The sequence below is a fragment of the Typopeltis vanoorti genome, chromosome 2 (assembly GCF_054136105.1).
Source record: "Typopeltis vanoorti isolate ZY-2024b chromosome 2, IOZ_Tvanoo_1.0, whole genome shotgun sequence".
Classification (NCBI taxonomy): Eukaryota; Metazoa; Arthropoda; class Arachnida; order Uropygi; family Thelyphonidae; genus Typopeltis; species Typopeltis vanoorti.
Window position 1 is genome coordinate 104,596,166 of NC_143550.1, and position 25,976 is coordinate 104,622,141.

A 25,976-nucleotide genomic window follows, 5' to 3' on the forward strand; every position below is an offset into this window, starting at 1 on the left:
TTAAAATTCAGTTTGGAAAACTCACTTCGTTTAGCTGCAGTTATCTGTATTACCAATGCACAACGATATGAAAGAATTAACATCTTTCTTTGCTTGGCCTTCAGTTTTCTTTTGTTAAGTAATAACCAGATTTTTCCTATTAAAATTTCTCCTATCGATCTGCTCAGAATGTAAGATTTCCATTTCGTTCATGATTCAAGATCTCATTGAAATTTTACCCTCATTACCATTTTCTTTATATCCTTCATTTCCTTCCCCTTTCGAAGATGTCTTATTTAAGTACCCAAAAGACTGGAGTCACGTGTCTTTGCATTGATTTTATTTTAATTTTTGAAGACTATTCTTAACAACAAAAACTTTATACGAAATTAAAGATATTTCTTCGAAATATCTTTGATTCTTGGTTTATTGAGAGACACGAAATAACAGAGTCGTTTGAATAAAGGATTCTGGAACTGCTGTAGTGGGGCTAGCATTTTCTAGACTATTTGAGAAACGAATCAAAGTGAAAATTAGCCATTATCACATAATCCTATTCGTTTGTAATAACCACAATACTGATCAAGCAACCACTGACTGAAAACGCCAGGAACCTTAATACCTAAACACTAAATGCCATTAACTGCTTAGTTTAAGACAGCTCATCGTAGAGTTATCAACCACTTAAACAGCATCGCATTCATTGCTGTCTTAGTAACTCAAAATGATAGTCATTTTATATATTCAAGACAATGGAACAGGTTAGCATTCATATAAAAGTAAATTATAAAATTTCGTTATGTGTCTGTGTTTGGTTAACAATATATAGATGGTGCCTCGGAGGTTGTGAAGTTCTTTTAGTGTGTTTTTTTTTCTCTCCTGTGGAAATTTTTTACTTTATTGTTCCTAGGAGACTATTTGTTTTTGCTTGCAGCCCGATATCCGTTTAAGCAGCCACTTCCTGCCTCGCGGTTGTTGCTGTCTTTTTAACAGAAACATCGACAACCGCTGGCGCCGCCATCATTGTTTTGTCACGTGATTACTCTTGTGGAGTTTATTTAATATTTTTGGTTGTTTAGTTAGCTGGCAAAAATAGTACCTGTTTCTTTTCTTCGCGTGTTTGTTTTATTTTCGAATGGTGTACAGATCACACTTGTCATCTTATCGACACTTCTGGAGTCATGTTTTTGCAGTATTACGAATGCAACTATTACTACTGAAAATGTACAGACAAACTGTTTTGTATAGGAAATATCACATGCATAGGTTTTATTATAAAATTATTTATTTTAAAATATTTATTACAAATTTATTATAAAATATTTATTTTATAGGAAAGGCAAAATGGATTAACAGTGAAAAAACGGCTTCGTACAAAGTGCTTTTTTTTAAGTAATTAAAAGTGATTAAATACATGGGGAGTGGACAAGCGTTGGGTGTAATCACAAGTAATGCTCAAGTCGTTAAAGGCTGTGAAGAGAAAAAATATGATTCGTATAGAATTTGAATTTCTGTTGGATATAATTTTTAAGAAATGGATATGAAAGAAGGTTGATTGGAAGCATAGCTTCCAATAGTCGAACAATGAATGAATGATGACTGCAAGGCTGCCATTATTCATTTATTCTTCTTCCAGATGAATTCCGGGAAATTCTCGGAGATTCTTTTTTTTTTTTTTACCCGGAAATTCTCGGCAGGAATTAATGTATAAATTACGCAATATCATTTTTGCTGATTTTATAGTCCCCTCCACAAAGTCACAAAACGACAGGAAGGGATGATTTCTCACCCCCATTTTTCTTGGTTTTGCACTGATCGTACTATTTCTCGGAACTTCTAAACGAAGATTCTAAATATATCTCCTCTTCGCCGTGAGAGAAGAGGAAATATAAACCCAACACTGGGAATGCTTATAGAAAATAACTTTCTACACTATGAGAAGGAATATAAAATGTCGGCGGGTGGTACCGTTTATCAGATTTCCTGTATGATCAGTAAAACTATAGTGTTCCTTATTACGTTTCATTTCATTCAAATTAGAGGTAGTGCAAATGATATTTTGACATATTATTACGTAAAAAATAAAAATGTATCAGATGTAAAATTCCAGGAGATTTCGTTCTCCTGAAACGTGCCATAAACAAGAAAGCTATATCTAGAGTGGACCATTTTGCCGGATGTGTCCGAAACAGGCAGCTGCTGTTGGTATTTTTATTGAGAAATAACTAGCACAATGCTTATTCTGATTATAATACAGTAAGGATAAGTGAGTGGAAGAATGTTTGACAATAATGTATAATATTATATTTTTCCAGAAAGGAAATTTAATGGGGAAGAACTTAAAACGCGGAATATGAAACTTTACTGGATGTCTAAATAAAATAAAAATATATTGCTGATAATTTATGCATAAAAATTAAAAATAGAAATTATAGAAAGTATATAATTAATATGTGAGTGCTGAAATTTTAAAATATGATTTTGCTGTTTTAATTCGTATGATCAGTAGATGTTTTGTCCTGTCTTACAAATGTATGTATAATTTAGGACATTTAATAGCGTTTCAGGTAAACGTCAGGATGTAATAAGCATTCGATTAACTCGACTGCATAAGGCGTGGTTGTGGGAATCGAAGACAGATCAACCGTTTTGTGCATTATCATCAATAAAATCTCTTAATGAACTGGCCAACTACCATATATATATATTTATATATATAATATCCCCTTAATTTAAGTAATGTTTTCATTGCCGAAATGAAGCTTATTAGCTCTTTATACTTAAATATGTTTATATATTTTACAGACACATTTAAACAGAGTCAATGCTTAAGCGTTAACTGAAATAGCACTTTTTTATTCATTTGGAACATCTAACGACTGTTTAGTTATTAGCATATTAATTATTAATAAATAAATATTATTTTATCGCGTAAAGATAGCAAGAGAAAAAACGAAGCTCGCGATATCAACAGTTCTTTAATGCCATAATTTCCTAATATCAACGACAGAAGTAGCTTGGATGAAACACCGTATGACTTCACTTGAAAAATTCCGTAAAGCAGATCATCCTCATTTCCTTTTGTACCTAAATCAAACACTTCAACATCATAACAAGATGTAAATGTTCTCCATTATTTGTAACACAAAGATACATATTAGCGAACAACTGGCGCACCTCGCAGTAAGAATTTCCTTGTTCTCTTAATACGTCTTTGTAGTGCATCTGTGGCCATACTTGGTCAGATTTGTAGGCACAGTTGGAAGACACTTAGTTGTTTTTCTCACGTCTTCTCGAAGATGATTAATTATGGTTTACGTATTTCACATGACGTACACGTTGTGTTTCCATTGTAGTTTCCATGTCGAGTAGATACTTTCTTCTTTTTCTTGTGCCGGATGTGTTTCTGCATTCATTTCGGTAATTAATAAGGTGCCGATACTAATTAGGCTGAAGCATTTTTACCAAGTTTCCTCAACAAAAGGTTTTATGCTCTCCTTTAGGCACACCGGTTTGTTTAATAGACTTCCAAGCTCCATCCTTGTTTTCCTCTGTCGTTATTAATATTCTGCAGCCGACAGAATCTTCAGTATGCAAGTCTTGAGTTTTGGCCTAGGAAATTTGCGCAAATATCGGCATGTAACATTGCGTTTATCTAAGAATCTAGGGGGGGTGGGAGTAGTAAGAAAAAAGGGGACGAACGTTTCAAAAGTGTGAGCATATATGAAATGAACTAATTAATGTTATGTCATTAATCAGTAGCGATTACCATCGCCATACTTTTTAAAGTCTTCAGATTATAATATTATTAAACCGTGAAATAGAGACAAACTTAATGGAATGCTTTTAAGTTAATAAGTACGTGAGTTGATTACAACTTTTCATGCAAACAGATAGTGTTTGTTACCTACTGTCAAATAGTGATGCAACTGAAATTTCAGGTTATTGCTAAACTGGTGCTTCAGAAATGGTTGCAGTAAACTTTTTTTTTTATCAGGCATTTTCTAGATCCTCATTAATACTTTTGGATACTTCTAAATGCTAGCTATTCGGAGCTTACCAGTAAAGATTTATTTGTCCGCACTTCCAAGTTAACATCTCTAGCGTTTTCCCCCAGTTCCGAGTTCTCTGACCTAACGTCACGCACGCACCGTCAACGACCTCCAATGCAATACTGAAATAATACGCAGAAAGCCCTAATAAAAGAAAATAATAAAACAAAAAAGGCCAAATCCCAAACGTGGACGTCTTTATCTTGTCAGCGCACAATATTTGATAGTTACTCTTCGTCCTGTAACTCTAAATATACGCTAGTTGAATAATACAGTCATGATGAGAGAGAAAAAAAAATTACAAAAGACCGTAGTGCATTAAAACAAGGATAAAATATATCAAGAGCATTATTATATCCTGCACGTGCATATAATAATGAACGTGCTTAAATATCTGCGCAAATGAAAATGCCAAACTTCCCAAAACGGAAACTTTTTTTGTCCTTTAAAAAGGTGCAGTAAGGAAATAAACGCATTCGGGATTTTAATATTGTTGATTCTGGTAGGGTGGAATGCAGTGGAGCAAGAAACATTTACTGGAAGTTAGCATATATATAATATGTATATCCCAGCGCTAGCAAAATAATAGCAACCTGCAGTTCTTTCTCAGAAATTGTTAGTTCTGAAGGAATGCAAGTTGGCTTAAAAGTCCGCGTTCTGAATGCTAATCAGTTTGAGTATGTTTTTCAAAATAGGCAACAAGGCATATAATCGGGTTACTCATCTTTCTGTTTAATCTTAGTTGTCGCCATAGTGCACAAACTAATAATTTTTCTTCTCTAAAACTATGTGTATTCAACCGCCTTGCTTGTTATTTAACTTTAGAATGTGTAATATTTTAAATTTATTTTCGATCGTATTCAACTTCTAGTATACTCCCATAATTTCATAAATTAAACATTTATGAGCAGTAAGACCACACGAATGTGAAACAATATACTGTAATAAAACTATTCATTTATAGATTTACGTTTGAACTTTATTACGTTTTAAGCTTCTCACGGATCGAAAGCAGTGAGATTTAAGAAACTAATATTCTGCAATTTTTTTACACTCAATCCATGATTGAGCGTGAAATTTGCAGAATATTAGTTTGGAAAAATCTCTTTTAAATGAATAACTACAAACAGTAATAATTCATTCTGTAGTTGCGTGGTCCTTGCACAGCGCTGCACCACGTGAATTATTACTTGATATTCCGGTGGCTTGTTTGAAATGAATATTTCTTCCGGCACTTCTGTTAACAGTATAAATTCAGGTGCTAAATTCACCAGATTCAGTTATGTGCATTTTTAAAAGTCATCGCTTATTATTGCATTGTGTTTCTATGCAACTTAACCAGAATGTACTAGTCAGCGATCTGGCTGACCTCTGTTGTACTACTTGATAGTATCATTTAATAAGTGATTAGAGAAGGTTTAATAATGCCTCAACAGCCCAGTCGTTTCTCTACAGACCAAGTATTCTCTCTCTCTCTCTCTCTCTCTCTCTCTCTCTCTCTCTCTCTCTCTCTCTCCATTTCTACTTAACATGCAATATGAATGATGTTTCCAGAGTTATGCCAGATATCACAGAAAAATTCAACATTATTTTTTTGGAGCTTATAACTGAAATGTTTATTATACAGATCTGGCACTAATATACTACTAGCGAGGAAGTTTGCAGGTCAGCGAGCGAATACACATATGCCCTATTCTACCAGGCGTGTGCCTGAAAGGAGTCGCCGTAGTGGTATGTAGTATTCTGTCAAGACCACAATTTGCAGAGGAGTTGAGTAAAATTCCCCAGGTGTATGGCTTAGTAAAGAATCAATTACTGTATATTCCAATTCCTCATAATTTCAGTTTACTAAACAACGGCCATGGCAACGCTGTTGCATGAAATGATTACACGAATCAGATGTGATACCTCCTAAAATCAACCACTAAATTTGGATGTTATTAGAATCATTTTCAAAATATACGTGATTTGGAACTAAAAATATGCTGAGGTCCAATTACAGCGATGTTTTTGTTCATCTCCATTTTGAAAACGTGCGATTCCTTTTTCCACAGCAACTCAAATTTCAGCCTCTTCAATCACAACTAATCTGAATTTTTCCCATTACACAAACTTTGGCTATTCTAAGTCAATCAAAGAGAAATATATTACATTCAGAAACAGACGAGAGGTTGTAAAGTAAAGTAATTGTAATTGTAAAGTACAGACGAGAGGTTGTAAAGTAATATACCCATAGTATATTAGCACTACGGAGATAATCAGAAAAGACTGAACAAGGTACTTTGCTCTTCACTTTACATCTCCAATGAGCACGACTGTGGACAAAAGCGATAAAAATTTTCTACCACGTAAAAATGTTCACAGGCATTCATTTCATGGGATTCGGATTCACAGCCTGTGTTGGAGAAAGAAACGCTGTCCACGCGACCAAATGGACTGGTCGCTCCTAACACATGAAAATACCAGTATTTTCTAATAATTTAAGTTCAATGAGACCTTCTCTAGCAAGGAAGTACTCTATAATTTACACCTGGAAACTTGCCACATGAAGTTCCGACTCCTACAAGCTTGGGAAATCAGAACTGTACACAGTACTGAAAGAATTCTATTTTTCTTAGAAAATGAGATTCACCTACGCTTTTAGTCCATACAAAGAATCTTCTCCCCACTATTATTAGAATTTGTAAGTTAAAAAATCCGCAGAGTCTTGAGGTAATCAGCTTTAATTAGATCAGAAATTAGATCAGATATAAATACTGTTTTTATTGGATTAGTTTAGTTTAGCTGAACTAAGAGATTTTAAGACACTTCATATAAAATTCTTGCATATTTGTCTTCATTTTTACAGTTCCTCCAGAGCCACCGAAGATCGTTCAAGGTGATTTTCTTCGCACAACGGCAGGTATGACAGTGGAGTTGACCTGTGAGTCTCATAAAGGAAAACCACCTGCTGAGGTGAGTAAACGCCGCTTCTTTTAAACTGAAACTTTTAAATACTTAAAACAGAAAAATCGTTTACGATTTCAAAGATTTCTATTTTTAAAATTTCTATTGTGGTTAATTTGAATAGCAAAGTTAGTTAATTAGCATACGATGCTAAACTTAAACCAAAATGATCCACAAAAATTAAGAAAAAGATGTGTGCACGCGCGACGTCATTATATATACATATACATATATATATATATATATATATATATTATAGTCATTATATATATATATATATATATTAAATCTGAAATCATCACTAAACTGAATAAAAACCAAGAAATGTCTTCCTACCATAAATACAATGTTTACGTACATGTAATGGGGAGAAAAGTTATTTGTAGGAAGTAATTAAACTGAAATAAAGAAATCAAATTGCAAGTAGAAAACAGTTGAGTGACTGTGTCAGAAATGGTGTTTGAATTATGATAAAACCAGTTAAATATTCGATAGTTTTATGAATATAGTTCGCGAAGTTTTCTGATGTGCCAGTAAACAACATTAGACGTTAAATGCAGAAGTTAATATTAATACAGGATAATCGTTTTACTAAGTGCTAAAAGTAAACTATCTAGGTATGATAGAGGTTGCTGTGAAGTGAAGATCATCTAAACACTCAAATGAAATCTGCCATTTATTCACACAAGCACGTTCGCATTCAATCAATTTACATAAAAAAAAAAAATACTATTAGAGGTAGTTTGTTTTTCATTGTTGATAAATCCATCTTTTGTCAACAATGGTAAAGCGTTGATTTTATCCACGAGTTCGTCTCATTTAACCTGGCTCTGAATTCTCGAGGATTAATGTACAAGCCAGTTGCAGGCTTATCGCATTCACTTTCCGTGCTTATCGAATTAGAATTGACAACGCTCATTTTTGTCTGAGTCGTACAAGATGTTCCATTTATCTACAACAGAAAGATTATTACCTTGTGCATTAGCGCGTGCTAATGCCCTTGTCTTAATCTGCTTTTCTACAGATGCTAATCTGCCATTTATGTAAGGGCATAATGGTTTTGCTGTAGATCCAACAAAACGAGCGGAAGTGTGCAGGACTATGTCTGTAGCCAAGGATGATTTATAGGCTGCTTAGACTAGAAGTAGTAGTCATTTTTTAAGAATTATTAGCCTCAATTAGTACTCTAATTATGATATTGTTATTATTTTTCCGTTTTTTCCCAATATGCATCTTGCAAGATCAAAATTGGGATTATTTGTTGAAATATCCTTTATTCTGTAAGATTGTTCGCTCTTAAATATAATTTAGGAGTTCATTTATGGCACTCTGGATAATTAGCTAACATTATTTAAAGGGTTTGTTTTATGAACATTAGACACGTTCATGAAGAATTTTTTCTACCTCTTTTTCATCAATAAACTTTTTACAAAAAATTATCATCAGCAGCAAAATTTACAGCATGCTTTAGCTGTGGAGGTTTAGCTTGATAATTAAATTACAGCAGCATCACGTCTGAATTCGGACGGGCGAAAAATGTGTGTCTATTTCTAGACGATATAATGAATACCGAGAGTTCCTTTCTCCTCATCCTTATTGATGCTTGCAAATCTCTAGTCACACACTATTTACAATAATGTGTTTTTTTTCTACCTGACACATAATTATTTTATTAACATTTTACACACACACACACACACACACACACACACACACACACACACACACACACACACACACACACACACACACACACACACACGGGAAATGTTATGATAAGTCCATATTTGACGAGCAGATAGAACTGGATATTGTCCGAACAAGACAATATATAGTATTACAGAGAGAGAGAGAGAGAGAGCCTCCATAGCTCCATTGGTATCGAAGATAATCTTTGATAGGTAAGACATTGATTCCACTGTCTAGGATACAAAGAACATGCTATAAAGACGTTTTAACTGGAAATGAGTTTCATATGGATGCCCCCCACCCTCGGAAACTCAGGGTTTTCATTTTGAAAAGATAACAAGCTGGCCTGGAACACACTCATTAACAAACATGGCCATAAAACTATGAAGGAATAATTGACAAATTATATTATTAATTGCATTTTATAACGCTCAGTTATTTGGCTGTGACGAGTTATTGAACCTAAGTTACTGAACCTTGCTATCGTCCAACTTCTTGAAGAATACACTTCTTGTTTAATTTTTAAATAAATAAAAAGTAAACAAGGAGAGCAGCATATTCCCTGTGTTAAGAAGTCATAGCTTAGAAGAGAAATATTCAGAATTCAGTATTAACGATTTGTCATTACGATGCATTTTTGTATTACGACATTCTGTTATGGCTTTTTAATATTAATGTCATCTACAAAGGGTTCCAAAACTAATAGCCCATCAGTGCTAATTGTAAGCAAGTGTTAAGGAGAAGGAACATGTTTATAAGTTTCTTGGAAAGCTGGAGGTTGTAATCTTTGTAAGGAAAGATTTTTCAAAGAACACAAGATGGAAAGGAAGAGAAAAGAACGAGAAATAACGCACCAAACTCATCTGAAATTGCATCAATATCAGTTGCTTGTGTTTATATATAATTAGATGAAAGTGGTTGAATGATGGTGTCCTGAAGTGGCCATTCAACCACAATGATGGAGCATGAACAGAATGCCTACAAAAAAAAGAGACTGGAATGTGTCTGAGAGAGAGAGATCTTCATAAGCTTGCCGCTCTGTCATGGATAGTATCAAGAATACTTCGATAGATTTTTTATTTGTTCATTGTCCCAAATGTGAGAAAGTATTCTAGTGTAGGGAAGATTTGGAATTTATACATTGTTAGGAGTTCTTCAAGTGAGGAAAGTAGTGTCTTGGATAGAGCTGAACAATACACTTTTCGACCTTCATTGTTGGAGTGTGGGCCATTCACACTGAAAGGCCCACACACCAGCAATGAAGTTCACTGGGCTGTCCGTACCCCACTAAAGAATGGTAAGGAGATAGGGTTTAAGATATTGGTTGTGGAAAATCATGAGGCTTGAATAATTTAAGTACTACAACATTTGCCAGATAGAAAGGAAATAGGTTTTTCAAATTATGTGATTAGCAAAATTGCCGACAGAATGTGAGTTTAGTGAGAGAAGGTCATTAATAAAAGAGTGTGGGCAAAAATGCAGAGCTTTAGTTACACCACAAGTAGTGGGAAAATCTATAGAGAGAGAAAACTACCATAACACGTAGTGAACCACTATAAAGGCAAGTGGCTATCTCAAAATTGTGAATAGCGGAAGGTAGAAACCCATAAGATGGTAATTTTGTGAGAAGACCGCTATGTTAGAGCCAATTAATTATCCTGGAAATGTCATGAGTGAACATACGAACTGCTCCACACCTTTTCATTCCTTGAATCTAAAGGTGGGTGATGATGGTTATATCTGTTGTAGATCTAGAATGGTAGAATCCATATTGCTAGTAACAAGCAATATGGTAGAATCCATATTGTTGTTATTAATTGCTCCAAGTGGTAAAGAAGTGGGCTTTGACAAACTCTCCATTATTTTCGAGAAAACTAAAGTAAGGAGTCATAGTTTGCTTGAATTTATCTGCCTTTTTTCATCGTTGGGATAACACAGATAAAAATCGTTCTCTGAGCAATCCGCATTCTGGAATATCACGTGGAGTGATTCGTCTCTCCGCGGGACGGATTTCTATTGAATAACGGTGGCCGCTATCCAGATTCTATTTTCTTTAGTCCGTGCCGTTTGATGATATGTATTCGTTGTAAACAAAGGTTTGTAGGCTGCAGCGCCCGTGAAAATTCACAATAGGAGACTCGCTGTATCTTGGGTGCACTTATGGAATTTTTCTTTTTAACGTTGAGCTCATACATGAGAAGTTGGTTAATCAACCTATACTACATTAGTACCGTGTATGAGTAGTAGGTTGAGAAAGGAGAAACTTGTTTACATTTAATTTAAAAGCTTGTATATTGTATTCCTTGGAAAACACATATACAAGAGGAAAAGAAACTTGCTCTGTGAATTTCAAGGCGTACTGTGAAGGAATGTTGAACGGCAGCTACACCTGTTGCAACGGACTTAGTACTGAGTGGGGGAATTATTGGTGCTCTTTCAGATGAACATTTGCCATGGAAATGTTTATAGAATGCGCATTGCAGAAACCAAAAGCCTGTGTGAAAGTGGGAGGAGCGAGTTTGTAAGAGATGGGTTATTAATCAATCTAATTGTCCTTCTGTGTATTGAGTCAAACATTTTGAGGGAGGTCTTAGGACCCAACTCCAAATGTGAGAACAGTATTCAATAGCTGAGCGAGTTTGTAATTTGTATAAGGTTAACAGCTGTTCAGAGGTGAAAGTCTTGAGCTAAAGATTCTAGTTTTTCCGAAGTAGAGGAAGCAATGGTTGTGATGTGTTTATTTCAGGAGAGGCTTGATGTCAAGGTAATTTCAAGAAGAGAAATTTCATCTTTGTCTGGAAATTAGAATGTTGTCAAAGATAATACTATGAGAAAATAGTTCTTTTTGTGAGAAATAAGACAAAACTGGTATTGTCTTATATAACTTCAATCAAACTGCAGAAGTCCTGGGAACAGACCAAATGATGGGAGTTTATTTAGTAAGCCTTTGTGCCAGACCCAGTCAAATATGAAGTGCAACCACTTGAGATTCACCAAACTTCTCCATATCATTTGTCCCGAGATGGGTGATATATGTGGTATATCTGTTGATCGGCAGCAACGGAATCCATACTAGTGGTAGTTTATTAGCTGTATGCCTTCGAGGTAGTGTAGATTTGGGAATTGATGGTTCTCTCCATTACTCAGATAGGACTGAGGTGAGTAACATAAAGCGGTAGTTTGACGGCAGTGATTTTTCACCCTTCTTGGGAATGGGTTGAACATAGGCCAATTTCCAGGCTGTGGGCCAGTTTCCAAGCGTATAGGAGTCATTCCGATGGCAATCCCTGGTCCCGATGGCATTCCTCCAATTGTCCTTCAGGACAATTGGAGGAATGCCATCGGGACCAGGGATTGCTTGTGGCTGCTTGTCTCCAAACACAGATTTCTGGATGTTTGTTAGCGAGATAAAGTAGCCAGCTTCTATCATTCAATCTTTTGAGCTACCAAGTGGTATTTTTTGTTCAGTTCACTCCTGGACTTCTATTTTTTTTTTTTGAAATTCACAAGTTCACCGTTTTGCTAACTGGATTTGTGAATGTTTGGCTGTGGATTAACACTTTCATTGCCAAGTTGAAAATTGGAATTTCGTGTGGTGGCCAAATTTTAGTTATTTATTTTTTTATTTAGTTAGCGACGTCCACGCGATAACACGTGATCGGCCGTTTGGTGAGAACTCGCATCGTGCGATATCGCGTAATTGGCAATGAACGTGTTAAGATGTACAAACATTTTCTCAAAATGATATCCGACTATCATCCTTCTCTGATGTTTGCATGTGATTCGCTCATCTCGGCATACAAAATCGAACTGACTTCCAAGAGAACCATCAATCTCCTTTGCATACCAAAAATAAATGCATATTGTGTAGTGATGTCCATTTTCCTGCAGTTGGAAGTGCTCTCCAAATTAGGAGAGCGTGCTTTTGAGAGGCTTTTAATTGACTTATTTGAGGTAATTCTGAAAGAAGTATGCGACTTCTGTGAGGGCTTCCCCTTCATCCCTCTAAAAACAAACAAACTGATCCTCTGTGGTTAAAGTAAATCTTTCAAAACTGAGCATTAATGATGCATCATGATGGATTATTGAAACTGACAGCATTTATAAAAATCGGTTTCTGGAATCATTAGATAAATGACTATTTTTTTTTTTTTAAGTTCAATATAATCTGACGCTATCTGTTACGACTGGCAGCCTGGAAAATAGAATTTGTGACGGAGTATGCTACTAGCCGTGACTACAAAAAATCATTAGCGAGGTTTTTCAGTCAAAATACATCTCTATGGCACCACATAATCCACGTCATTGACTCTTTCTTGTCTACAAGCTGCCCACGCATCAAACAAGATCACCACGTTTTTTCCACTCGGATGCGTTCATCATGGTAGAAGATCCTGATGTCATGCTTGCACTCGTACATCCATGTCGCATATACCTTAAGTCCGAGGATGAAAGATAATCCACGTCTAATATTTTGTTTCTTTCTCACCAGCAACTCTCTCTCTCTCTCCCTCTCTGTTCCCTTGTTAGATGATCGTAGCTCCACTTCTGCAGTACTGTGCACATAATATATGAAGAATTCTTATTCTGTTTTTACCGCATTGCAAAATATCTATAGACAACATTTTGTACCGAAAAATTGGAAACAGTTGTCAAGAAAATATGAGACTTTGCGTCCGATTCTACAGCCGTACAAAACTCATTAAACAAATTTATAGCCCCACGCAAAATATTTCGATATTGAAATAGAAAGATGAGAGAAGAAAAAGAAAGGGAATGATGTTTGCTGTTCACCCCGATAAAGTTGCTGAGGCTTCACCAACGTCACTGTCACCACTACCACCCCGAGCAAGTACAGACAAATTTGACAGTCGTACTTCCGGTCTCCGAGAGATATTCTTTAGAGGAAACTGAGTAGTAGAGAAGTCGTTTCCTCCCCAGGCGGAGCCTTCTTGTTATCTGGAGGCGGTGCCGTCTTCCTTATCTAAATGGCTGGTTCAGTTATCTAGAAATGGGCGCGAATTTGTTTGTGCTCACCGTAAAAGGGTTTAATTTACCGCTCACCAATGGAGAAGGAGAAGGAGAAATAAACGTATGCGTCGAAGCGGAGGAGGGAACATATTCCGAAGAGGAAGACCACTAATGTCCTAGCTACAGCTGTACACGTGTACAGATAAAAAGTGCGCAAGGAGAAAGAAGGATTTACCCTTTGACCTCCAAGGTAGAAAAGTTGAATCATTGAGGTTTCTGGAGTGAAAAGGAAAAGAAGAAACAGATAAGTGTCCTAAAATGAGCGATAAATAATATGTAATGGGAAATAACTTTTTTTGCTTTCTCTAGGTGTGAAATACTTTCTACTAACTGTTAATTCTCCTCTCTTCAGATATTTTAAGTACGCGGAGAGTTTTTGTAATTTTATTCAATAAAAAGGTTATAATAGATATAATATATGCAATATAAATAACCAGAAATGGTCGAAAATAAACCATCGAGGTCGTCATGCTTTCTTTTTTCACTATTTGCTAATAACAATAATCACAATAATACAATAATGGATAATTTTTTAAGGCAATAAGAATTTCTTTATGAAATTAACAAATAAGTTTGAGTTTTGGTTTAAAGCATGGATGTTCATTTTAAAACAAGATACTCTCATATGCCTGTATGCACCTGAGACAGTATTCATCAGGAACCATTTCATTATAATCGAATATTGAAGCGATGAACTTGTCTAGCCATACAACATGCACCCCACCCGGATTAGAAAAATATAACTGGCTAAATAGTTTTAACATGCAAAATTCACCGTCGAAATTTACACGTAAATTTTACATTTCAATCAATATTTTCTTTAATTTTTCTCTCTTCCACTTATTTTGTCCCGAATAATTGCTCATGTATTGCCAGTCATTCTGTATAACTATATCGTATTAAAGAGTTACATAACCACATTTGTTGGTGATCACATCCCACTGAACGAGACAAACCTGTATACCGTACTTGTAGCTGTATCTACATGACTGTTTCCAACACTGTTTCTACTTTGTTTCCAACACTGATTCTCAGCCCAATGTTGAACGCACAACTAAGGTTTAATCCATATCTACAAAGGACTCTCACATACCTTTTGCCTACTACCCAGTAGATGTCAGGGTTTATTTTGACTAACTGTCTGATGACAAAACTTTACCATATACACACAAAGGGGTACTCTTAACTCTATGATCGAGCCAAATGTTAGGTCAGAGAGATGCTGCGTCGTAAGCTTTTGATAACTGCTTTTTGCGATCCCACGGAGATCCTGATGGACCACCAGTCACAGAAAAGAGGTAAATAGCAGCAGACATCTCCGGAGACTCAAATGGCATCTGACTCCAGTAACTGCCATGTACGCTATCCTTCGAACATCTACTCTCGAGTCTCTAAGCGTTCTGGGCCAAGTTGATAGAAAACCCGAAAGGAAATAACCTAGGGACCAGGAGGTTTGGAGAGAATCGATTTGCCCTCTACAGTTCAGTGCCCGTCTCCAGTTCGATGCTCGTTCTTTGATCTCACTTTCATCTATTCCATAGGGCCATGTCAGTCTCAGAGTTTGATCTTTCATTTCCTCCTCAAGATCTGGGCTTTAGACTGTAAGGTAAAGCTATTCTACTTTTACTGCCTAATCGCAGTGTGAAATAAAGACATCGTGGAAATAAAACCCACTGGTATCCAGGTATTCTTCCTGAAAGACGATTTCGTCAATCTGAACTCTTTTTTTTTTTTTTTCTCTGCATATTTCTATCGGTCCTCTTCAACTTTCAGGAGTTCGCAATCGATCAGAGGCGGCTTTGAGAGTCAAGACGGTCATTTTATGAGTTTTTCTAGATACTTATATATAGAAGATTAAGTGTCGTAAGACACCGCAAAAAAGGCCAGTTTGCGACGCTGTAAGAAAATATTGAATTTGAGTGTATCCCTTTGCTCTTGTAGCACTTTAAACTTATTCAGCACATGGTAATAGTAAAAATGAATGAGGGCATGAAGTAATGTAGATAGACGGAGGGGAGGGAGGCAAATCAGCAATTCTTAGATGTTTGATAATAAGTATTGTGCACGAGAAACTTGTTTGTTGATGAAGATATTTCTTAAGATGTACTAGATTTAATCTTCCTAGATTATGAAGAATGGTAAAATGTTTAATAATTTAAATATACATATATATGTATACGATATAAAATCTTTTAATTATATTACAATCTTTAAATTACCTATAAAGAGATTATGAGGTCTTAAATTTCAGTAAGTTGAATAAATCTGAGATGAACAATGAAAACTAACAATGCGAATACTCGTGAAATTCGATCCGTTGTTTCACTAGCATAGAAACTAGCTGTTCATTAGCGTGTCACTAGTTTTTTATTTTTATTTTTTAATTTTCGCAGTGGTTTTAATTAGATCTAGACTTAATGGAAAATTCTTGACATATTTCTTCATGGCAACAAGGTTGTAAACATGCCTGGAAGCAACATTGCTTCATGCGATGTATGATATTCCGAAACATTTATTTCATATATTGAAAGAAAAAAAAATCATAAAGAGGGGAGAAGAAAAGAAAAGAAAAGAAAAGAAAATACACATTAAAATTGTATAAACCAATATTAAGATCTCCTCGTTATCTTATGTCAACGACTTTTTTTAATAACTTAAAAATAATTTCAGAAGCCGACGTTAGTTGAGGATTCCAGTTTTTCTTTTTTAAAAAAAGTCCGTTTTTAGCTGCTTAATCTGTCTCTGTTTATTGCGTTTGCAGATTTAATTAATGTTATCTAAGATTCCCAAGGATTATTAATTTTTCACTTTCTAAAAAAAAAAAAAATTTGTTTGTTGTCGACACTCATGTTACCGTAAATTACGCTATATTCTCTACCTTGAATTTGGTCCCTGAGTTTTATTTATTTATTTTTTTATTATTTTTTTTTTTTTTTCCTTTCCATTTTTCCGGCACACCCAGCTGTTTTCATGAGGCTTGCTTTCTATCATATACACTCCAAGGTCAAGCGAACTAGAAACAGAACGTCATTCCGGTAGCTGCAGTGACGTAGAGATTCATTATTTGTTGATGAGACAGGACTTTGGACTTCAGCCAAGAATGTTTATGAAACAAATTAAGATCGCGAAAGATACAAATGATACTTCAGAATTGACTAAAGAATGTGGTATTTCGAAGATTAATGTAAAAATAAGACCGCTTTCATGCTTTTTTACAGAGAGAGAGAGAGAGAGAGAGAGAGAGAGACTTAATGAATAAAAAACTATAATTTCCCACAGACAAATAGTCAAAATTCTTTGTTGTAAAATAAGGCCAAATAATGGCATGAAATTAAGTTGTGGGGCGGTGTACATAAAAATGAGGTTAGGGATTTTACTGAGAAGATAAAAAAAAACCATTTGCAGAATCTACGAACAACAAAAAATACTTTCTAAAATTTGAACATAAATGTGGGAATAATTGAAAACACAGAAGAGGACCCAGCGAGGAGCGTTTGAAAAAAAAAAAAAAATTCTATGAATGTCGTCAGGATTCTAGATTTAGCCAAGGAGAAATGTGTGATTTATTACATTTCGCTTCTTATTTACAAAAGCGCTTTTTTTTTTTTTTAAATTGCAGATAACATATGTATGAAAAGAGAGAGAGAGAGAGAGAGAGAGAGAGAGAGAGAGAGAGAGAGAGAGAGAGAAATTTCGCTGTATATAAATTATAAATAGATTTGAATTATCAATAATGCTAAGATTTCAAGAAACGAAGTAAAATTTTCATTCCTTTGTCGTTTATATTCAAAATTTCCAATTGAAGTCAAGGATTTTTTTAAAACACATTTTCATTTTTAAGTTTATCAGATCATTTCATGAAGTACTCGCGAAAAGGATCAAACGGCATTTCCCTTTTGGTTTAAAAGACCTAGCTTCAAATCCCGTGCAGAATTGAAGCTAGGTCTTTTAAAGAACCTTGATAGTCTTTTTCAGCCAAAAAAAGAGTTAGCCAGAATCATATGCATATAGGTTCTTTCTCCCGGTTGGTCATCCCGCAAAAGAGACAAACCAACCGGAGAACGCGAAATCAATAGATATACTACACTGACTTCATATCTTTAGTTGTTTCATTCATAGTTCTAACCAAACCCATTCATTTTATTACATATGAAAGTGGGGAATGATAATATCTATTGTAAATGCTAAACGATTTTGAAAGTTTAACAGTGGTTGTAAATGTGATACATCATTTGCAGTATGACTTATTTTTGATAAATTCATTCACGTGACTCAGACATAATGTGTGGTTTTAGGTTTCAGTGGAATAGCTTCCGTGCACATTCTCTTCTTAAGTATGGCATTCGTGAAGATGCAATCTTTTCACGCTATCTCGCACCACCTTGGGAATTATTTTTTAGGCTCTTTCTTTTGGGATACTTAATTAATACGATGTTAGCATCGGAATGTCTCTTATCTAGAAAAAAATATAATAGTGTAGAACTTAAAGCAAATTAATTTATTTCTAACTTGTTTTTTTTTTTTTTTGAAAATATTTACGCTTTTAACTTCGAATACGTGAAAATTATTATAATCTTTCTAGTCAATTATAAATGTTAGGAATGAAATAAAATGAAATTGCCAGCCACTGTTATAATCCTTGAAGTTATATGTTTTATGAATACTTATTTCTTTAGTCCGCTTGATGTTACAGATAAAGGAATTTTGTAATTGTTTGCAGCAGTTTCGTAACGAGTACTGCTTATCGTGGATCATTAAACTACAGGCTTTCCTCATGAGATGGTATCCTTTGAAGGCAGCTTTGCACTGCTATTTAGATTTTCTACATCATTACTAACCAATTGAGTTAAGTAAGGCAGATACAAGAAGGGATCAAGTTTTCGGAATTAATAAGATTTCTGAAAATTTACTTTTTTTTGCATGTAACATTTCTGACCCAGTTTTAAACAGATCATTTTAAATTGTAATAAGCTTTAAACATAACATATCAAAATATCATCACAGATCTTGCAGAATTCATACATACCATTATGCTTATTCATTAGTTTGGTTAGTCATATACAGTCTATTATACAGGGAAACTAATCAATAACGGAAATATTTATACACAACACGTGTTTCTTTCTTTCTTCTTCTTCTTCTTTTTTTTTTTTTTTTTTCAGTCTTAAGTTAATAAAATGTACAGGATTTTTTTTTTTTTTCAGTCTTAAGTTAATAAAATGTACAGGATTAAGTTAATAAAATGTACAGGATTATTGAACAATATAATATAGGGTTTCTCCAAAAGAATGCTCAATTTTAAATGCAAATATTTATTGGAAAAAAATAATATTAAGATTTTTAATGTAACTCCCATCCACGTAATGTTTTTAACCTATTATACATTAGTATGTTCCCTATTTTTTTTTTATTAATTTTATTTTTTACCTAATCCGTAAGATTCGAACCAACAGCCTATTGGTTGCAGACTGGTACGTTTCTCAGCTAACAGGCCTACTAAGATAATGCAATAAAAACTATTATGAATGAAAGATTGATGTGTAAGAGTTTTTATGTGGGGGGGGGGAGGAGAAAGGTTCAATATAAGCTCCATGTTTAGCAAGACACCCAACCTGTAATTTATCGCTTGCCATGTTGCATCCCGACACTACTACAAGGATAACTGGTGTATCTAATTTTGTATTTTAAACTCATTTTTGGTGTGCACACTTTTTTCCTTTACGTAACTTTATAAGGGAAAAAAAATTAAGCGTGTAATGTTGGGACTGTTTTAGGTGGCCAAGTAAATTAATCCTTTTCCACTCAACCATCTATTCGGGGAAATGGCCATCGAAAGTTTTCGGGAGGTCTTTTAGACTTATCAGCATAGTCGATTTCTTCAAACTGATATGATTGGTTAAACATTTTATCATCAGGCGAATTAGTCTGATATATTTACCTAAATTCTTGCTGCATCTGAATCGCTGTATCATATTCTGCGTACCATAAAACCTGTATACCTGCTGTTTAGAAGAACATTGAGCATGTAGGAACAGTTCCATTTGAAAAATATGTACACTTAGCATACCGATATTTTCTCTGTGGAAACCCTGCATGTAATTATTCTGGATTTCAAAATACATATTCCTAAAAATTATTTTATACACGTTCTTTATTTTATTTGCATTCATTGAAAGAAGTAACAAAGATTAATTATGAAAAATGAATGAAGCAGATATTGAATATTTTTATCGAGTATTTGCTCTCATTTGTTACGATGGGTGTGGTAATAAACATGGTTATTCTAGGCTTTAAGCAAGTTGCGAGGGCTTGCCATATAAATTCTTCACAGCCTGATAGTTGAGAGACTCTCCAGGAAGGCGATTTTTTTTATTGTGCTAATATGGTGTCGGTTACCAGCAGTTCATGTTTGGGATTGTCAAATTTTCCAACATCAAGGTGCTGTGGATTTTTATCCTCTAGGAACTTTTTTTTTTTTTTTTTTTTTTGTCAGAGAAACCGACCCTGAGTGCACATGCAAGTGATAAATAAACGCACCAGTTACGGTATGCGCTCTGTACTGTTAAGACTATAGAAAAATGATATGGCTGAGTTCGACATAAAAATGGTCACAGATTTGTAGCGGCAACTTACAGCATCATTAATTTCAAATTATACACACGTCAGTTTTAAAAGTAGTTCAACTGGCTCCAATTATCAAACTGTGCAAACAGTTCCAATTAATACATTTTGCTTAATAAGTACTGTTCCTTGATATTTCTCAGTTCAAAAAGAGCTTTATTTGCATCTTTAAAGTCGAAATAAAAAGTTATTTCTCCGGAAAATTTTCATAAAAACTATTTTTAAAAAAAGTGCCACTGGCATTGGCGTTGCCCTTGAGGGAAAAAAAAAATCTAAAACGTCCTCAGATAAGATCATCTCTGATTGTATAATTATCCGTGACTGTTTGAACGGTGACCATGGTTACTGCGTTAACCACGTGTTACATTAGCTATAAAGTATTAGCATGATATTGCGTTAGTGAACGCATTGAGAGTAATCTCGCACGTATTCGATGTTGCATGTAACATCTATTATTGATCGGGGTACTTTAGAAATCTTTTTGATATATTATTCATAACCTGAAGATATTACTATTCTCGTTAGAGCACCGTGATTAATGATTTCAAATAAATCTGTAATGTAGGCTTGCCACTTAGAGTCAATCAGCGCTGATGGAATCGTTTGTTCATTTTCCGCTGTACGTTAATAAATGCACTAGGAAAAAAAAAGTATCGGCAAGAAATTTTGTGTAATGGCTTGGTATATTCGACATTCGATGGAAAATGAGAGAATTTACTACAGTAATTAATTCTGCAATTGTTAGCAGTGATGCAATTATTAGAGGTTGAATAAACATAGCAAAAACGAATTTATCAATATTTTATTTTTATTACTAATTGTTTCATTTATATAAAAGACATTGTTTATAATGTATTGCATAAATATTAAGATTGTTTTAATTATGTAACACTGGTAAACGGTGCAGATTTTCGGCACACCCTCTAGAAATAACGAAAAAATATGGCTATCTCTAAGAAAACAGAATCTAGTGAGCAATAAAAATAGGAGAAAAAATTCTATTAGGTACAAAAATAATATAATCATATTGTAGCAAAAGTGAATGGTCAAGCTAATAAAATATTGCGAATCCTCAAATACCATTAGTGTGTTGTACTGAAGCAATAGCATGTGTATATAAAGTCAATATCAACAGTAGCCTGATTACGAATGCGTGATGAAAGGGACGGAGAGGTTTGGAGCTTCCCCGGATAGTACAGTATTCAAAAGGTAAATACAATTGGTTATTTTGTATAGGGCCCCGAAACTCATTAGTTTAGAATTTAACGACTGGGAAAGGGTTTGTCCACCTCAAAACTCTGTAACAGAATTCGGAAACATTTTCCGAATAACTTTTTATAAGAAATTTCTGTGATTTCACGATCCATTTCAGGCCTGCGGTCACGAGAACGACCTTTCGTTATCGAAAAAAGAGCAGCTAATTGAGCTTTCAAGTGACAGTGGGCTTAAAATGCAATTCCGTGATCGTGGTTTGGCTCGATTCTGGATCTCGCCTTCAGTGAGAAGTGAATTTCATGAATTATTTGAAGAAGCCGAGAATCGTCATGCAGTTTTCTACAACCTATCTTTGCGAGAAACGATTTTCATCGCTCCTTCAAATAAAAACAAAATACAGAATTCGTCTTAGTGTGTGTGTGCGCCAATCTTCGACTGAAGTTGACCAATATTGAGCCAGATATCCAGCAACTCTGCAAGGTCGAGAAGCTCATCCATTTCATTAAAAGTAAACAGTAACATAATTATATCATTTTATTTATTTGTTTAATAAAAATTAAAACTTTGTTTTAATTTTTATCCACAAAATTTAATTTTTTATCTATATATCCGGCTTGGTTGGCCGACTCTTCAGCCAAAAGGCTGCGAGTTCGAATCCCGCCGTGGGCATGGATGTTTGTGATAGTCTGTGAAATAGTCTGTGAAAATACAGTGGTAGTGGTCGGCAGTAGACAGCGTTGGTGTAGATGATGATTGTAGTTGTGGTTGGCGAAGACGGAGAGTTGCAGAGTAGGTGCCCTTCCTCGATATGTCTTTGGACTACCTGGAGATGTTATGTAATAATAATATCGACAAGCTTTATATGTTCATTGTGCATCACATAGTTTGAATTTGGCACTTGGAAATGCTATATCTGTGACAAATAAGAAATTGCATTGGCATAATTGAAAAGATACACAATTTCTTCAATATCCCTAAAAGACAGGACGTCCTCGTTGTTTATGATATTAATATCTTTTAAGATTTATAATATCTTTATTTAGCTTGCAAAAAATATTTGCGTGCACCTTACCATTGTCTAAAATAATGCAAAAATCTGACAGTGACCTCTTAATTGCACTAAATTTTGTTGTATAAAATACCGTTCGTGAAACACCAGATTCTTCATTTAAAGATATTTACGATGAAGCATGTATAAAAGCCAGTAATTTTAATATTGACATTAAAAAGCCAAGGACTTCATCAAAACAAACATTGAGGTCCAATGTTCCAGCCGATTCTGTAGAAGAGTATTTCAGGAGAACTATTTCATTCCATTTATTGACCAAATATTGACTCAACTTCATGAACGTTTCACTCGGCACCGCAACATTTTGAAATATATTTTTTTTCTCTTTCTACCAAATGGAAAAAATGCTCCAACAGCAAGTGCAATGGAAGATTTTCGTCAATTGTGTGAATTTTATGCCGGTGATTTGCCTTATACAAATCCAGCAATTTTGAACGCCGAATTCAAGTTGTGGTATAAGAAATTTGAAAGACCGTTTGCAATAGCTCCATGCAAAAATGCCGTTGATGCAGTTTCAAAGTGAGACAAAATGATATATCCTAACATCTATAACTTATTAAAAATATTTGCGACGCTTCCAGTAACAACATGCATCAGTGAAAGGTCATTTTCTAACTTATGCCTTTTAAAAACCTATTTAAGATCTACCATGACACAATCACGATTGAAGACTGGCTATGCGCACGCGCACGCGCACACACACACACACACACACACACACACACACACACACACACACACACACACACACACACACACACACACACACACACACACACACACACACACACACACACACACACACACACACACACACACAGAGAGAGAGAGAGAGGAGATTAATGTAACCACGACTGAAATAATTCAAGAGCTTTGTAAAAAGAAAAGAAAATTGTATTTTATTTTTTAAATAAATTTTTATAATTACCTAATAAATTTTATTGAATGAATGAAATTTAACGAATTTTAGTTGAACGGAAGTTCATGCAAATTCATTGTATTAAAAATATTTTTATCCGTTCAACTCGCCCCCCCCCCCCCCCCAAGATTAAATCCTAGGTGCGCCACTGGTGCACACAACAATATATGTTACCTGTCATGAATAAATTGCTGTACTAGTATTTCCAGATTGAACGTTCAAGTCTATAATCATCTCATATATTCCAAAGTGCCTATTAGCTCACAGAAGATCTGTTTATGAATGTATTTTTTATGTTGAAGAAAAAAAAAGTAAACATTCATAAATTTGAATTGCATCATTCCTCATTAATAATGTAATCGCATCTCTCTTTTTTTTTTTTTTCTTCCAGCTGACGTGGCTAGATGGAGAAGGAAATATAGTGACTTCCAGTACAGAATATACCACACAGTTATTGAGTGATGGGAAGCGAGCCAACGCAGCTTTAAAGTGGACGTTAACCCCTGGTAGAGACCACGACGGGAAAACGTTCACGTGCCGTTCCGAAAACCCGGCGTTGAAGCAGCCTCAATTTGCATCCATCACTATGGAAGTAAAATGTAAGCCTTCCTTTTCTTTTTCTTTCTCTTCCTTTATACTATGAGTCCAGTAGTTGATAAAAACGATCTTAGTCGAGAGGTTCTGTAAAGTAGCACTAAAAAGGTTTAGCAGCTATCAACACTGAGCTATTAACTTTATTTGCAAGAAACGCGTTCGCTCCTACTGGATTTATCATTAACAAAACACGGTACATATTTAATATTTTTGGAAAATGAGAAATGGTTTTCATGTTCAACGAAATAAGAAGTAATGATGAATTTAAGAAAATTAACCACTACTCAGTCATTCATTATAGTGACGAATTTATTAAGCGAGCCTGCACTTAGATATCGTTAATGCTTAATAAGATATAGTCTCCTTTCTTTAAATGGTATTAAAATTCAGTCACGGGGCTCATAAAAAAAAAGAACTATTTGCATTTATTTTAACTAGTTGTCTAGACAAGATTTTGAAATACTCTCTACGAAATACTTTCGAAATACTACGAAATACTCAGTACTTTACTCTCATATTGCTATACATATATCTTGCGTCTAACTTTGTAGCATCACACACACTTTATTTTCTCGGCTTCTTATCACACAGACGTCCAGTTTCTAATAATAAACATAATAAACGAAGCCTGTTGGCAGATGCCAATGTGGGAAAGATCTTAATAAAAATAAAACCTTTACGTAAAAATTCAGTAGTATTTCAATCCGAAGAATATAAAGTTGGTTAAACTGCGTAATTTATTTTGTTTCGTTCATTCTACATATTCTTAGAAAAATTGCTCGGACATTTAAAGAAAACCCTTGTATTCAAGTTTTATTTGATTGCTAGCCATACGTTTTTGTTTTAGCGTATTCCCGTCTGAAAACACGCTATTGCAATTTTCATGTCATTTGTCTGACGAAATGTAAGAAAATCGCTGTTCAAAATACTCAACGCAGAATATTATGCAAAGCTATATAAATAAAAATCTTCTGAAAATGAACATGCTAATACATCCACGATTCGGTCGAATTTAAAATGTCAATTTGCTTTTAACTGTCTTATCTCTTGTTGAGAAGAACATGAATACGATGTGCACTTATCACTTTACTTCAGTGCTGGGTACAAACAAGCCAAATGTGCTTGTCTTTAATGAATAAATGTTTTCTAAATTTCACGCACTGTTTATTTCTGTGGAATTTTATACAAACTACGAAAGTTTCGGCATCTAAGATCACGACGCGTCTTCTAATTTGCACTAATGAGACGAATTAGTATCACAAAGTATCCGACTAACAATTCCAACATTTAAATAAACAATGTTGTTCAACATGTGACGCATGCGCATGCATGTGCATTTTTACGTGTAATTAGTTTACTCGTTGTTGAAGCCTTTTGAGATACTGTTTCTCTCCAGATAGCGTCTTGTCTTGTCTTTCTTTTCATGATCCGGTGTGTGTGTGTGTTCTCTTTGTCCAACTGCCATTGAGCATTATCCAAGTATCCAAGTACATCCGTATATGCGTTTTGTTTCACATGACCTTCTCTGACAATATGCTCATTTTCAGAAGATTTTTATTCATGTAACTTTACATAATATTCTACGCTGAGTATTTGAGCAGCAATATTTTTACATTTCGTTGATAGACAAATGACAGGGAAATTGCAATAGCGTGTTTTCAGACGGGAATACGCTAAAATTAAAATGTGTAGTTAGATCAAATGAAACTACAAGGGTTGTCTTTACATGTCTGTGCGCTTGTTCAAAGCAATTTTTTTAAGAATATGTAGAATAAACAAAACAAAATACATAACGCAGTTTAACCAACTTTATATTCTTCGGATTGAAGAACTAAATTTTTACGTAATCTCAAGTTTTTAT

At 34.6% G+C, this 25,976-nt stretch overlaps 1 protein-coding gene across 5 annotated transcripts in view; it reads left to right on the forward strand.

Moving 5' to 3' along the window:
* Positions 1 to 25,976, forward strand: part of LOC150109305 (irregular chiasm C-roughest protein-like) — a 641,937-nt gene that overhangs the window by 419,639 nt on the left and 196,322 nt on the right. For all 5 annotated transcript variants that reach the window (XM_090407227.1, XM_090407244.1, XM_090407237.1 and 2 more), the window contains 2 exons: positions 6,880 to 6,986; positions 23,913 to 24,120. In XM_090407227.1, the coding sequence (XP_090263353.1) occupies positions 6,880 to 6,986; positions 23,913 to 24,120 (315 nt within the window). The remainder of the gene's footprint in view (positions 1 to 6,879; positions 6,987 to 23,912; positions 24,121 to 25,976) is intronic.